The sequence below is a fragment of the Mytilus trossulus genome, chromosome 8 (assembly GCF_036588685.1).
Source record: "Mytilus trossulus isolate FHL-02 chromosome 8, PNRI_Mtr1.1.1.hap1, whole genome shotgun sequence".
NCBI classification, from domain to species: Eukaryota; Metazoa; Mollusca; class Bivalvia; order Mytilida; family Mytilidae; genus Mytilus; species Mytilus trossulus.
The window spans coordinates 45,945,115-45,962,907 of record NC_086380.1 but is presented as its reverse complement, the minus strand read 5'-3'; the positions used below and the strand labels follow the sequence as shown (position 1 = coordinate 45,962,907).

Sequence of the window (17,793 nt, the reverse complement as noted above, 5' to 3'; positions counted from 1 at the left end):
TGGACTGAATAAAATGAAGCCACTAAAATCGCTTTTATGCAGCAATTATTATAACACAACTGAAAGCACCCCTAAGTTTAGATGCTGTATCAGCCATTTTGAAGAGAAATTAATATAAAATATTCTCTCAAAATGTTTCATAGATTGTTTTTCATTAAACTGAATTCCTCTAACAGCTGTAATTGTTATACATTATGTAAATGTCTGACTAACTATATGTAGATTAAAGATACTCAAATATTTAAAAAAAAAACACACAAAAAAAACAATTTGTAAGAGCGGGCTGAATAACTCAAGAAAAGAAAGTAATAGATAAATGTTTAGGTTTAGACCAGGGTATTAAGATCTCATATTAAACTTGTTTTTATTTATTTCCCACCAGATAAATCAATAGATCATTAGAGTTGAAACTATTTTTTTCTTTTTCAACAGACAGTCTCAGATATTGCTACTGAAGTATTGTTACAAAAAATAAAGTGAGCCAAACACTACTTGTTTTTGATTGATATGTCTCATTCTGACTTAATCTTAGCTGCATATTTAAGTTGGTAACTTGCACCCTCATATTACATGTACTCTTAGAGAGACAGACTACTTGATAACAGTAATCCTGAGGAAACAGCTACTTCATATTTTGTATAAACTTTTTTGAAATAACAATTGATGGCCACAAATTGTCTTTGCTTAGAAATTGTAAATTTAGTTGTTTGGCTAATTTTTATATGGATAAAAGTGGAATGTTTTTTTTAAAAAGCTTTGAAAATGTGTCTATAATAGCCTTCAAAAGACCAACCAGACCACAGGCTAAAACAGGCTATTAAATGGATTTTTATGAATGTAAACATTAAACCCATGACAATGGTAAAGTATATAGTAGACATATAAATCCCTGTTTTCATGTGTGTTGGAATATTAATGAAAGATTTAAGATCATATACGGAAAATATAAAATAGGGTAGAGTACAAAGAAGACATAAACAGAATTAAAAGGTCAGAAATATGATAAAAGACAAGACAGACGATAGCCCAATTTGTCAGGACCCTTTACCCACCCTTCTCTTTTATGTGAAAGAACAGATTTTTTTCCAAATGATAAATTACTTTGATAGAACAGATAAACGTGAGATAAAAACATTTAGCAGAATATGGGTCATTATGCCAGATTGTACCGGGGTAGACAGGTTAAAATTGTTGTGCAGTAATTATGCACCTTGTGCACTATACGTTTTACAATACATTGTTATAATTCAATAATCCAAAATAAACATTTACAAGACTTTTAAAGTATTTCAATTGCAAATTTGCTAGATTACTATGTTTTTTTATCATTTTTCCGTAAAATTAAAGAAATTGGAGCACATGATTTTTAAGTAGATTTTTTTTTATTTGAATGCATCTTTGAAATTGTTGATCTGTCCAATAAAATAATGGTTTAATAAAGAATCTTATGTTTTTGGCAGTTGAAAAGAACAATTTCTTACATTGCTTGAATTGTCTATTAAAGTTTGACTGATGTGTGTCCAATAAGATGTGACTATTAAATAAGCCTTTAGAGTAAATTGACTATTGTTTGCTCATTAACATTTGACTGTTATGCTGCAGTAGTTAAGCCATTTTGGCATTTTGACTGTGATGGTGATCTTGAATTTCTTGAAAAACAGCAGTGAAAGGTTAGGTGGATAGTATTTATAATAGGTTTGAAAAATGTTCATTAAAATGCAGGAAGGAGCCTTAGAACGTTAATGAGAATAACTTGTTAATCATTTTGATATTGTAAACAGATTGAAGTGTTCCAGAAAGATGTTAGAGTTTTGATTATGGCTAATGTCTGGAGTTCTCTGTCTGACATGTACTTATGTAACATGTACTATAAAACATTAGATCTACACTTATATTTGCTGACATGATACATGGAAGACTTTATGTGATTTAAGCTACTGTTTTTTGTTGAGTATAGTTCCAGTGCTTATTATCTCGCTATTGTTAATTAAATGTTTTACTGGTCAGAACCATTTTCTAAACTTTCTTTTTGTTATTATATTACAGAAGTAGGAAGAATACTGCCAGCAGAGTTTGGTATTTACAGAACAAGTGAAGTCTATAATCCACTTAAAGGCATCAGAAAGAATTTACCATTCTTCACAGATCTAAAGAATGAAGTACCCACTGTCACAGCGTAAGTATTAAGATCATTTTAGATCACCATGCCCTGGAAAATATACTTTTTACTGTAGGGTTGACATATTTGAGGACTTTGAAAACCTTTTACATACAAAAATGATCTTGAGTGGTTGACAAGATGAAAGAAATTTATACATTTTGTCAGAGATTTCTAAATTTGTAAATTGAGTTTCGTTAATTAGTGTACTCCAATAAGTAAGATTGAGCATAGAATTGGACATGCCAGATGGGAATAGGTGTTACCATTATCTTTAGTTTGAAAGACTTTTTGTGACATTATTCAACCATGTATTAACTAGAAGTTATTGGCTTTTCGAGTTGAGGACATTTATTGTCATCAGATTGTGGTATTAAAAAAAGATTCATTATTTGACTTGGACATCACTGTCTTCTCTGACACAGAACATGACAACTGAACTAAACACTATCATTATGGACAATAAAACTGGACAGTGGCCATTTATTGGCAACTTCTTTTAACAAAAGCTTTATTTATCACAATCAAATTGCTGGTCTTAAAGATTATTTTACTTTAAAATTTAATGAATATTTTCAACAGCAAATTGATACCCAGGGGCGAGCATAAAAGATATAGCATTGACCAGTTAGGGTAAACCTGATACTTAAAAATTAATTTTAAAAGTGTTTGATTTTAGACTCGGTTGAGCTACATTAAGACCCACCTTTATTAAATGTCAAGGTTAATTGCTGAAGGTGTTATTTTAGAATTGATGGTAGATTACCTGAAATAAAAGCATATCTATTAAGCCTTAAAATTTCAGTGAATATGGCATGAACTGTGTACTTTTAACATAGTTTGTCCAAGCTAATGAGTCTTTGGAATATTAATTTTAAGTGTGATGCAGGGATAACTAAGCTACAAAACTCAAGAAGCAATATCACAGCATGGAAATTTCCCTTGAAAGGGGGTTAATATATCTTTGCTTAATTTCATTTTGACCCTAAGTATTTTCAAGCTTTGCTGTGAGCAAATATTTGAAGCTTTTTATGTACATCCTTATATTGACTTTAAGGAAAAGATTCTGCATCTCTGAACTCCCTTTACCTTTCATCAGATAACAGTGTAGTAACTACCTGCCTATATTAACAAAGTACACATATCTTATGGTATAAAACTTGTAAGGTCAGCAGTTTTTAGTTTGATAACATTTCAGCCCCTTTAAATGTACAAGATAAAGACGATATTTAAACTTTAAAAACTAGTTTATCTGTCTTCTAATCTTAGATAAATTGACTTTATCATTTTTATCCTGAAATAAATATATGAAAATATATATGGTTTTAAAATGTTTGAAATATATTATAACATTTAATGATTCAAATGATTTTAAAGTTACAGAAATTTAAGATTTAGGTATTAAGATGTCCCAATCAGATTTTTGGCAGCCTAGTGATAGCGAAAAATGTTATAAATCATAAACTTTATAACAGTATGTGTCACTAATAAAATTTTCAAGATCAAAAGCAAATATTAAATTTATACATGAACTATAATTAACTGGTTTTAATAAACAGTGATTTTTTTTTTTATTTAAGACAAATGGACAATAAAAAAAATAAAAATATTTGTGATGTGACTGACAAAGGCAAGTAAAATGAATGGTTTTATCTACCATTGGCCATTAATTGCTCACGCATGTATCAACAAACAGTCATTGTCTTATTTAGTTGAAAATGATCTAAAGCCACCCAAAGGGTAGACAATATAACTTATTACCTCTGATCAGAGCACGAATATGGTTAATTTTCTGCCACAAGGTCGAATTCTTTTGAGCATTAACCTTAAATAGAGGTGTTAGCATGACTCTATAATCTATACAGATGTTATCACAAAAATATAAATATCTATATCAAAGTAACTTTTCTTTGATTATTTGGTATTAAAAAGTGATTTACATAAAAAGTATTAAGCTACTGCACAGATAGTCATTTATTTGTTACGGCAGGCTTTTTAAGATATTTGTCATACATTTTTCTGATTTTCTGAGACAGATTTTTTTTGTGTGTTCAGTTTTGATGCATGGTAGAGATAATTTTAAAACCATGTCTAATTTTGCTCATTAGAATTTTTTAAAAGAAAAGTTGAAAGTTTTATAGAACCAGCTTTTTTGTGCTTGGGGATTTTAATCTTCCAAGATTTAAATTCAAAGAAAAATGACCTCTTACTAAGATATTGTTGAAATAAAAAAAATTCTTGTGAACTATAATAACGTCTGAATTATATTTCAAAGCAGAGGAGGATTCAGGCATGAAACACATAAAAAATTTCCAGGTATGCTCCCACTAATCACAAGTTTGGCAACTGTAATGCTTGTTATTTTTTTTAGCTCACCTGGCCCGAAGGGCCAAGTGAGCTTTTCTCATCACTTGGCGTCCGGCGTCCGTCGTCGTCCGTCGTCCTGCGTCCGTCGTCGTTAACTTTTACAAAAATCTTCTCCTCTGAAACTGCTGGGCCAAATTAATCCAAACTTGGCCATAATCATCATTGGGGTATCTAGTTTAAAAATTGTGTCTGGTGACCCCGCCAACCAACCAAGATGGCCGCCACGGCTAAAAATAGAACATAGGGGTAAAATGCAGTTTTTGGCTTATAACTCAAAAACCAAAGCATTTAGAGCAAATCTGACATGGGGTAAAAATGTTCATCAGGTCAAGATCTAAATGCCCTGAAATTTTCAGATGAATCGGACAACCTGTTGTTGGGTTGCTGCCCCTGAATTGGTAATTTTAGGGAAATTTTGCTGTTTTTTGTTATTATCTTGAATATTATTATAGATAGAGATAAACTGTAAACAGCAATAATGTTCAGCAAAGAAAAATCTACAAATAAGTCAACATAACCAAAATGGTCAGTTGACCACTTTAGGAGTTATTGTCCTTTATAGTCAATTTTTAACCATTTTTCGTAAATCTTGGTAATCTTTTACAAAAATCTTCTTCTCTGAAACTACCAGGCCAAATTTAAACAAACTTGGCCGCAATCATCATTGGGGTATCTAGTTTAAAAATTGTGTGGTGTGACCCGGCCAACCAACAAAGATGGCCGCCATGGCTAAAAATAGAACATAGGGGTAAAATGCAGTTTTTTGCTTATAACTCAAAAACCAAAGCATTTAGAGCAAATCTAACAGGGAGTAAAATTGTTAATCAGGTCAAGATCTATTTGCCATGAAATTTTCAGATGGATTGGACAAACTGCTGTTAGGTTGCTGCCCCTGAATTAGTCATTTTAAGGAAATTTTGCCGTTTTTTGTTATTATCTTGAATATTATTATAGATAGAGATAAACTGTAAAGGGATACAATGTACAGCAAAGTAACACCTAAAAATAATTCAACATGACCTAAATGGTCAATTGACCCCATGAGGAGTTATTGCCCTTTATAGTCAATTTTTAACAATTTTCATAAAATTTGTAAATTTTAACTAACATTTTCCACTGAAGCTCTTAGGCCAAGTTAAATATAGATAGAATGATTGTATAAAGCAGCAATAATGTTCAGTAAAGTAAGATATACAAACACATCACCATCACCAAAACACAATTTTGTCATGAATTCAAATGCGTCCTTTGTTTAATATTCACATAGACCAAGGTGAGCGACACAGGCTCCTTGGAGCCTCTAGTTTAATTGATTTAAAGATTTGTTATTTTTTTTATTTATAAAGAGCGTGCTCAGTAAATTTAAAAACGAAGGGAAAAGGGTATAATCAAATTAATGTGGTCTCTATATAATATTTTCTATACAAAAGACTGAAACTGAATATATCTTTTATCTATTGAACTCTGAAAATAGGTTATTGGAGTAATATAGACCATTAGTTATAATCATCCATATTTCGATTGAATAGAGATATTATTTAATGTGATATTTTTTACCAGTTCACTGGTAACTACCACCCACTGTCTGTAAAGTTGTATCTTAAATTACTGGATTTCAAGGAAGTCACCCACATATAGAATATTAGTATTTTTGGTAATGTTTAATGAATGGTATTAAAAACAGAAGATACTGAAAAAGTAACAAATGACTGATTTTCCCATGTCCACACAGCAGAGTTCATATAAGTCAGTTTCGTCATTGCTTTTCAGTGCATCATAAATGTTCATTGGAAAACTTCATTGATAGGTCACTTAATGTAGCCATGCAAACTTTCAACAGTCATATTTGAAACAATATTTATGCGTCTAAGGATATCCTCCTGCATGTTATTCTTCAAAGCTATTTTTTATTTGCTTCTAGTTTAATGGATTATTATTTATTATCAATTTTATTTTTGCAACAATTTCAATATGGGCAATAAAAGTTTATCATCACTTTTGGCACAGCTGTTTATTTCAATTATGGCATAAAAGACAAATAATTAATTGACCTATTCTGTACTGGAGAATGAGATATTTCACCCATGTACAAAATTCGGCAAACAAAATCCCTGAATTTCATTCAGAAGAACATTAAACAAATGTAAACTATTGGTTGTCATTTATTAAGTGTACTATCTTGGACGGTTTGCTGACTGAATTAAAAGTATCTTGTAGACGTCAAATCATGAATTGACAGTGGTCATTTCATTACAGTTTTGTAGTACAAAGATGTTTTTTGAACTAGTTTATTTTGATGAATATTCAGTAACTCTGATATTGTTATTTTCAGTCAATATTAAACAAGGGAATTGCATAATTGTTTTCCCACCTATAATTTAACCACATTTAAAATTCAAATGTAGACTGATAGTGATCAAATTTGATTAACTACAGAGAATAGGATGTTTTTTGGTCCCATTACAGTTCTATCACACTTTCTATTTTAGAACCTGAAAAGTTTGATGAGCTTCAAGTCAGACAGAACAAACTATATTCCTATCAATAACTAGTTTCATGCATTATTCAACTTGTTAAAGATAAGCACCGGAAATTTCACAGTTACATGAATTGGAATAATTTTGATTCATAGAACATAAATCAGTTGGCAAATTATGATGTAAATAATGAAAGTTTTGTCTGCCAGATCAATAATAAACTAATTTGTTGCCTATCTTATCAATGTAGAAATAGATAGTGCCATGTCTGGGGATTTATGAAAACTCTATCAAATTCTTTCTTTGTTATCTTAATATCTTGTAATGGCAGAGAATTTGAAAACATTTGGTTCTTTTGGCAAGACTGGTTTCTATGCAAATTAAAAAGTTGGGCTGCTCTTTCTCACACCATATAGATACAGGAACTTTCATAACATATAAAGGAATCTTTAATTTATCTCAATTAAGGCACTTATCACGATCCGATCCAGTCACTTTGGCTTTTTAAAAAGAAATGAATGTAAACCAACTGATCATACTTAGTTATTTATTTCATTTGATGCAATTTTATAGTAAAAGATAGTTATGTGTTTAGTTATAGTAATTTTTCAAGGTACACTTTGTCATTACCCATAATTATATAACACTATCTTAAAACTTGAATTGCAATTTTGAAATCAAATTGTGAAATTTTATGACAAAATTTGAGATTAAAGTGTGAGATAGAATTTGGGTGAAAATCTGTCACACAAGCTGATAAAGATATTGATTCAGTAAGAGAAGATTAAAAAGCCTTATTTGGAAGAAAGTGTTATTATGGATTATGTAATTCATTGTTTAGGGTGAAATATTGAATGACTCAGTGACAACACTGTGTAAAAAGTCATGTAATTTGATTTAACAACAGAAATGTTTATTGCTTTATCAGAAAATAGTGGCTTTATTATGTTTCATCTAAAAAGTCCAAAAGGTTATGTTGATGAAAGATTTCGGAAAAAGTATCAAATTTATAATGCAATAATTATGAATAGTGTCTGAAAGTTCAAAAAAGTATGAAATTATCCATTATAAAAAAAAAATTAATATGCTAAAGTACTATTTTAAAAGTCATAATATTCTTGACACAAGTATGAGGTTGCATAGTGATTCATCAGTCAGTTAATTTCAAGCACTACTCTAAAAAGGTCAATCTGCACTTAAATGCAAAAATTATTCTTTGAGAACTTATTTTGATAAAATTCACAAACTAAAAGATTGTTTAGTGTAAGAAATTATGAAGATAATATCAACATTGGTCCATTAACATCTTTTTCCATCTGTTTGAAGTCAACCTGTCTCTTCTGCTTCCTTTAAATCAGTACCTTGCTGATTCATTTCAAAACAATTTATTTTCTATAGAACATGAATGATATTTTAACAAGTGTCCTCTAAGAAATGAAATTATGTCACCAATATTTGATATAATCATAACCATTCAGTCCTGAATAATACTTTTAAATTTGTTAATATGACTCTTTAGATTAAAAAAAAAAAAAAAAAATATTGATGCTTGATTTGAAAATATGTCAGTACATGTATTTCTTTGAAACGTCTGCATCTACAGCTGGTGCTTGGCTTTTTACTGGATAAACACCACACTTTGTCAGATAAGAATTTTTGATAGATCAGGTATTTTGATAAATTATTTTTTTCCCAGACCTCAAGTGTTTATAGTTCGCAATTTTCATTAAGTAAATATATGTCAAAATTTAAGCTGACTTTTTCAAGTAAGTACTGTAAGAATATAGAAAGCTAATATGAGTACAGAAATGAACAATGCTTTGATACTATGCTTTTAGATCTGTGAATATAGAGAGTTTTCAGATCAAAAATACCTGACAAAAAAAGTGATATAGTTAGTTGTATATTGTATCCTAAAATATTAAGAAGCTTTAAATTTTTACAAAATACAGATATTTTCAAAGGATTTTGGGGCTATTTAGTCCAAGTACCAACCTAGATTTATTTTGAAGACCTAATAGCATAAACAACAAAGACACTCTTAATTCTTTATGCATGATGCCTGCACATGCAGCCTGTTCAAATTTACATTGTTTGGTTAATGTGAATTATGACTAAGAGTACCAAATGTAAAGATCAAAGACATTTCTAACAATGTGATTTCGTCTCTCCCAGTTCTGGAAGTGTGATTTTCATTTACTAGATCTAATTTATCCAGATCACCTGCCTAATGTCTTTTTGTAATAACAATTAGAAATCGATGTAATTTTGAAATTCTTGTAGGGAGCTGAATAATTAGTTTAGTTAGATCCTATTACAAATCAACTATTATGCAAAATTAGATATTTATAATATATTTATAAAATTAGGAAATGGATTTTTCTATTTCATTTGTTTATTTAGATGTTTCCTTTTGTGTAGAATTAATGGTTGCCACACATATGTCCCATCTCGAAAAATGTGTAAACTAAAAAACTTTATTAGATTGTGAAGGGTTGGGATAAGTAAAATACAATAATATGACGATAGACAAAAGTTCAAAATATGGTACCATCAATTTCTATATATCATATGTTGTGCTAAAGCTTAAGAACAGAAAAAGAGTACAAGGAGGGGTGTACATTGTCTAAGAAGGAATACATAGGTATAATGTCTGTTGATTCTTTATGTATCTATTTTCTAGCATTAAAAGTCGAGTTTGGGATTACTCACCTTTCTTAAACTACACTATCATTTGGTTCATCGTAATTTATGGAGAAAATATATTTTTGAAATTAAACCATAAATCAGACAGAGACAAAACTAGTGATCACAGATCTGCTATAGGACCACTGAGAGTACAACTGGACATGAAGTCAATATCTGTGCAAGAAAAGAGACAAAAAGGTGCGAAGAAAGAGCAGGAAACTTTAGACCCATGGTCTGCCGTTTGTCAAAACACTCACTCATTCAGGCCTCATATGTGTCATATTTGTTGTTTGAAGTATTTGATTTACTGTTTATTGAGAACCCAATCATACCCTTCCTGATAATGAGGGATTTGCACTGTGTAAAAAACAATTGATGTGAAGGGAATACTTATGCCTATCTATATAAGTATACTTCAAAGATACCTAAAGGTAAACTTTTTCATTTTGGGTATTAGGATAACACTTCATCTAATAATCTGGGCCAAGGGGTACTTCACATTTCTCAGTTGCTGTCCTAGTCCAGATTGGAGTTGAATGAACTGCATATTGCTTCTTTTGAAATAGATAGAAAAGACATCTAGAGAATATAGAAATAAATTAGCTTTATTACAAAAGTCCATCAATAATGTATAAATGCAAATTGATTTGTGCATAGACATTTTTGAAAGGATGAATAATTTAGAAGAAATAATTGCAGTGTTTGAAAATTTGAAAACTTTCTTGAATAAATGAATGTTGTATTAGACAGGGATTAGGCATAGGTAGTCTTGGCATTCCATTTTAAATGTGATTAGGTTTAGAAACATTGAACATCTTTACAGATCAGAATGTGAGAAAACGTATGTTAAAAGTCCTGAAATGACACTAATTTGTGGTTTATTTGATTGAATAAACATTTTAAAATACTGTATGTATTGAAATATGATATTGGGTTATTTATAAAAGTAAGGACAATGAAAAATGAAGGTGTCCAACTAACCTATATATCTTGCTAGGGTACAATTTCACTTTTACTGTCAGTTATAAATCACTTGATCTGCCAAATACCTTTTTAAATGTTATTTCTCAGTAATTGTAGATCATTTTGTTGCTAATAATATTTTGCAGACTTCATTTTCTGTTATATATGACTTTCATTTTGAAAAAGTCTAGTATTAATATTTTTGAAAAGGTGTAAAAAAAAAATGCCACAAAAAGATTAGAATAATGTTATTTCTTATCAATTTTCAATAGTTCAAATTTATTCCAGATTCTGTTAATTCCTTGTTTGTACATGAGTTACAATTCTTTTGAAATAATTTTGTGAAACGTTAGAGTCTCTGTGTTTTTAGTAGCTATAGAAATAAAAAAAAATATCCTTAAGAATAATTTAAGGAAGACTTGGGAATCGGGATAAATATATGTATTTATATCTTTTACAAATTTATGTTAATGTTATAATTTCTTTCAATAAGGATGTCTAGGTCATATTCTGTCGGGACAAACTTTGTAACATGCTAGAGACACCTTAAGGTTAAAATATTGATCACTATAGTAACATGAAAATGATTTAATGTAGAGAAATTAATGTTATGTTATAAAAATAAACATTAAATTTTAGACATAAGTAATTAGTAGGCTATTTAAATATTTTTGGAAGCTATAATTGGTAATTAGTAATGACATATTGTAATATGTCTGGCCAAACTTTTATTTTTCTTAAAAGAAGTAGTTAAAGTCTTAGTAACATACATACACATACACAATTAGTCACGAGAGATATGAAATAAATGTTAGTATTGGCAGCAACCTAACTACACATGTATACCATTAACAATAGACATCTAAATGGCACTAGTTCTAGACTGAGCAAAGGTTCGATTCATTTATCTAACTAAAATTGACACACACACACAAATGGTCACCCAACCCACCCTCTATTATCTATCTCTGTCAGTGATGGGCACAGGACCTTCCCCTATTTTCTCTGTCAGTGAGAGAAACACATGTTGGTATGGTAAATTATTAAGTTATGAAGGTGGAATAAAAATAAAAACTTATACAGATTCAGAATTTAGTCTGGAAAATAACACACACACATCAAGAAATCATACTGATCTGATATTATAAGGTCATTTCCCTGATTGAAGGCCCATGTAAAAATTGGTTCAATAAGTGTATTGTACTATGAACAAAAGAAGGTTTAAAATGAAAATTATGAATTCAGTCAATGTTCCTCACCAAGACCAGTTGTTTACAGAAATAACAAAATATGAGATTGAGGGAAGATAATTGTGTAATTGTGGCGGTATAACAGTGGTAAGATTGACACTTTTCTGACTCACTTTTTGATAGGCAATTTTCATATCAATTATCGTTTTACAAGATGTCTCCATAATCTTTGAATGTGTGACCATTTACTTATATCCATTATGTCAGATCTTTTAAGGTATGACCATTTACCAATCTATTATGTCAGAACCACAGGGTTTCAATTGTACTGAAAAGTCTCATATTTCTTCTCTGAATGATTGAGTTTTGTATATTGTTAGTAAAAAGGTCATTAGACTTTGTAAAATATGAGATAGTTAACCTCAAAGAAGGACAAAAAGACAGGTCAATAGATTTTGTAAGATACACATATCCTACTGTATACCAGAAACTCACACAAAGTGTACTAATGTCTCTCTGTGGTGCATAGAACAGAGGCCATAGATAGCTTCACATTATAAAAGGATTTTATGCCATATTCAAATAGCCATGTTATTTATGGTCCCTTTAATATATACATTATATATTCTGCTGATTAAGATATTATGCATACTGGTACTTAATTTTATATTACATCCTTTGCATTTATTAAATTGGCCTCCAATCAATTATGTACTTTTATTAATGATTTATCACCTTTTTAAATAATAACAATAAAATAAGACAAATTGAAGTTAAAAAGTTGACAAGGCACCAGATGTTCCAACTGTTAAGGGTGTACTTTAGTCTGTATTTTTGTTCCAGTTCCAATTCATACAGGTGTAGTCACACCTGGGTAATTAGCTCATTAAGGACAGATAGGGAGTGTTACAGTCATATATACCTCCTTCATGTTAAAAAATATGCTATTTAAAGGTAAAAAAATGTTTTTCCACTTTAGATCACCCCAAATTATACAACTACTTACAACTTTGTTTAGAGTCCTCTCTAGAAATACCTCATGTTCATCTTTACATATAAATGTTTTCAAAGAAATTTTATCTGTAAGTTCTTATGATTCACTCAAAGTCTTTATTATAAAGTTTTTAAGTTTGCTTAAAATTATAAATATCTGAAAAGATTTTGGCTTTTATTGGGTGCATTTTTTTTTTCAAATCCAAGGTCCTTCTGTATATGACTGGTTCCACTTGTGGAACAAAATTGCTAAACCTTCAGAAGCACATCTATTGGTGGGGTTTGTTTTCCCAATCTTAATTTTTTTTTCTATGTGGAGTTTTATTGACAGTTGTTGGTCTTCTTGCCTGTTTTCTTTTGTCTATAGTGTTGTCTTTCTTTGTCTGTATAGGCTTTTATTCATTCTTGGTTTTTTTCTCATGTTCTTTTTATTCCTATTAGTTCCAGTTAATGTTTTTCTTGGGAAAGATGATGATGGCAAAAATTAAAGGAAGATGGATGCTATAATAGTAACAATAGGTTACACTGGCCTTTTGGCAATCATTCAAGAAGTAGTTTAATATTTAGATAATTTTCAATGGATTGTTCTTGCTTTTTTCCACCACATCAGATATAGATTTGTTGTGTTGTTTCAAGGAACTGACTTGACCAACTAAGAGAGGATTTTAAAAGCTTATGGTAAAGATTACACATAATGATTTTTCATTAAAGACAGCTGATCAGCAGATTTGAAGTTCATCAAAATTGTTGACTGAAATAGTTGCATTTAAAAAAATTAATTCTTTTGAATAAAAATAGGTACCTGAAATTGTTTATAGATTGAATGTGTTTAATAATTACTGTGTAAGATAATTTCAAAAACCTGCATTTTGTTCAGTTGATCCAATAAAGAGCATATTCAAATAAGAATAGCTTTTTGAATACCTGAACTTTCAAAGCTGGATATTTTCTAATCACCAAGTATAATCGATTTATTTTATTTTACAGATACTGTGGAACCTACAAAATAACAGAATCCTCCAGTAAATGTACCAATACTACACAAGATAATCATAGCTGGGCTAATGTGTTGAAAATAAATGCTGAAGTTTGTGCAGAATGTCAGCCATTTGCCATGCATAAACATTTTGGAATGAGATGCAAAGGACATGGTGTACCCGGAAAGGTTACCCGCTGGAGAGCCATTGATGTACCTCACTGCAGTGGAAAATGGGAGCTGAAAACTATTGACAGAGCTTGCACCTGTAATGTTCACCAAAACAAAGATTTCATCTTCATCTAAGCTCTTGGTTTTTATAAACTTGTATATGAAATCATCTTAAGGAAAAAAGATCAGTGTACTTGAGATACTTGGAGACTTGTACTTGTATGTCAAATTGGTTGAATGGTTTTAACTGTAAAGATTTTTGTGCATCCAAACTTTTTTTTGAATTTAGAATGGTTTTTTTAATGATATTTCTTTACAGAGTATTTTATTATTTTGGTATTTGTTTGTAATTTAATCAAAATAAGGATAAGATTTATGATAATCCTCTAATTTTTACTCCAAACATTTTAAAGTCTTAATACATACCATTTATTGGTTAAAAAATGTATGCTACAAATATTACAAATAACCTATCAGAATTTAGTGCTACTGTTGTGATTAATTTGTGACTAGAAAACTTGGTATGTAACCCTCAAATATGCCAACTAATACAATAAAGTTTTTTTCTTAAACTTTGAACACATAAAATAGAATCATGATATTTGACCTCAAATTTATACACCCCAAGCCATCTTTTTCTTCTCACTAAATTGTTGAAGATAGGAGCAGATCTATAGTAAGAAATATTAGCTAAGGCTTTATATATTATATTTAAGAGAAAAACAAAGATGTCACAATTCTCAAACTGGTAGTAATAAGATGCATTTTTGGGGTCTAACATTTAATAAACTCTCCCTAGATCTTTACATCCAGCGCAAAAATTCATGAACCACAATATTGTTCAATGAGAATGCAATTTGACCATCTTTGTAAACACTTTTGCAGTCTTCGCGCTGAGTGGCAGCCCAGCAGCCCCAGGCTTGTAAAATTGCTCTCTGGCCTGTAAAAATCATATCTACAGGCCAACAGAATCTAACTAAAATAAAATTAAAATTGAGCTCCGGGCCTGTAGATTTAACAGTTCATCGTGAAGACTGCTTTTGATGATACATTTTGCATTGTGTAAAATACTTCATGTATTGTTGAGATATTCAGCTGTAGTAATATTTTACATTTGTTATGGTAATGTTATAGCTTCACCATGAAAATTTAATTGGCCAGTAATTTTATCTCTTTTTATGTGCATCTTTTCTGGAGAGTATATGTTCAAAATTATAATAATTTGAAATATTGTGTCTTTTATAGCAATATTGGCTTGTATAGTCATAGATGAGTCAACTTAAAATTGTGAATGTGAATTTTACTTGTTTTGCTATCTGGTGTGAAGCAGCAGTAATTAGGTTGTCTGTTATTTATAATTTTATTAATTAGAATCACATTAGATGTAGACTTGAGTGGTACATATAGCCATGTTTAATGTTCCTGTGTGTAACCTATATTGCATGCTCATGATCTACATTAAATGTTAAAGTCTGAGATATACTCACATAACTTCTCAACTCGGTGTACAAATTGTCAAACTCACATAACTTAACATGTCAGTATGCAAGTTGTATGACTTAGTTGTTTTCACAGCGCTGTGTACAAGTTATCTGATTCACCTTCTTCCCATGAAATTCACATGTTTTCTGACATAAATTTTCACACTTAACATACAAGTTATCTTATTATCATTGTTCCACACTCATTGTGCAAGTTGTCTTTTTACATACTTTCACAAACAGTGTGCAAGTTGTTTGACAAATAACTTCATTACTCTTAAGAAGGTCTCAATGTCCTATAAAATATAAATGATTTACTCAAGGCATTTGTGTACAATTTGCCTCTCTTTTTGTTAATTTCAATGAGTCACAAACATTGAATGATGAGCCACTCTTTATGTTGAGTTTTGTATTAGACGTCATATATGTCTTGTGTTTTCAGTACCAATTGTGCATTATATCAATACATTGAAATCTTTTGTATATTCATATAAGTTAATTTTAGATCTGAATTATAGCAAGAATTTGTTTAATCAAATGCAAGATCTATCTCATAGTTATGTTAAATATGTTATTATTGTTTAGTTTACATACTTTTATCACAAAATACACCAATTTGATGATTTAAACATCTTTTTTGATGCAATCGTCATAATTGTACATTTTAAAACTAAAATATTTCCTAAATTGTTAATGTCAACAAAGAACTTGTTCTCTTCTTCTCTGTGAAACTGGTAAACCAAAATGAGTGATTTTTTTTCTCTCTAATTGACTCTTGGTTAAAAAGTTTGAGTTTAACAGACTTAAAGATTTTACCAATTTATATTAAAAATTAAATGGGTTCTTGAAATGTCAGTGGCAAGGGAAAATATTGTTAAAACAAGCAGATTATTTGAGATTTTGTTTATGTAATATAATTGTATCAAAGCATATATAGATATCAACATAGATTTAATTTGAAATAATTTTTTAACGTTTTGTTGAAAATGTTTGTAGTAGATTTTTATCACTAACTTGAATATCACTATGATACCATACTTGAATAATGGGTGATTATCTGTTTATGGTCACATATATCTAAATAATGAACTCGGCATGAACAGGAACTACATTCTTCAGGTAAAAATAGGAAATCCATGGTAGTTTGCTTGAACATTGTTTGTACACACATACCTCCAAAAGGGTTTTAATGTTGAGTTTCTGATATGAAGGCGACATTCTATATACCCATAAATCAAGAGCTTTCTATCTAAGCTATCTTTCAGGTTTTCAACAGTATAGGAATATGCAAGAGTGGTGATAAATTACTGTAAGAAAGTAAAGAGGATATGTGTAGTTTTAAGAAGGATGAAGACAATGAATGCTGATAAAATATGATAATATGTAAACATTTGGGGGAAAGGCCAAAAGATGGTCGACAAAGTGGAAATACAGGGAATATAATTAAAACTTTCTTCACATAAAGTTTTTTGTACTTAATATTATAATTTCAAATCTCTCAAATCCCACACAATTGATCTGAGAGGCACACATTTGTATCCCACATGTCTGGGAAATCCCCTAAATGTTGTATGTGTCCCCTTTGATCTTCATTCATTGAATCAGTTTTCACAAACTTGGATTTCCAAATTTTGACATGCCTACAACTTCATACAGAAATGCTACATCATTATGGAGTTTTTCAAGGTAACCCCTAATATTCTTTCAAAAGTGACCAGAGTCTTTTGTATTTGATTTATTTTAATTGCAAGAAGAAATTCAAGGAGTGGTAATAAACTTTTATTTTTCATTTCGTGTAGTCATGTGCAGTGTAGCAAATCATGTACATCTAGGCTATAGAATTATTCTTTTGTACAGATATTTGTAAATATTTTCTCTAAATTTTTGATGCCATTGTTTATACTAGCATGTCTAGCATATATAAATATAGGGGTAGATATTAGCCTCTGTCCTGTTATATATTGTGTAAATAACTCAGCATTTCAGTTTTATACACTAAATGGACTTTTAAACAGTAATAAATACATTTATTTCACACTTGTTTTTTTAATATTCTGCAAATGTTGATGAATAGAGGCAACAGTAGTATACTGCTGTTCAGAACTCATAAATCCATGGACAAAAAACAAAATAGGGGTAACAAACTAAAACCGAGGGAAACGCATTAAATATAAGAGGAGAACAACGACACAGCACTGAAATGTAACACACACAGAAACGGACCAAGCATCAGACAAAATCCCACGAGAATAACAAATATAACATCAAAACCAAATACATGAATTTGGGATAGACAAATACCGTGACACGTCTTATCGCAATGTGAATT

The 17,793-nt window shown here is 30.1% G+C and overlaps 1 protein-coding gene across 1 annotated transcript in view; it reads left to right on the top strand.

Moving 5' to 3' along the window:
- Positions 1-17,499, top strand: part of LOC134681025 (somatomedin-B and thrombospondin type-1 domain-containing protein-like) — a 58,832-nt gene extending 41,333 nt beyond the window's left edge. The window contains exons 3-4 of the mRNA XM_063540399.1: positions 2,047-2,176; positions 13,824-17,499. Of these exons, the coding sequence (XP_063396469.1) occupies positions 2,047-2,176; positions 13,824-14,118 (425 nt within the window). The 3' untranslated portion in view covers positions 14,119-17,499. The remainder of the gene's footprint in view (positions 1-2,046; positions 2,177-13,823) is intronic.
- Positions 17,500-17,793: the final 294 nt, after the last annotated feature.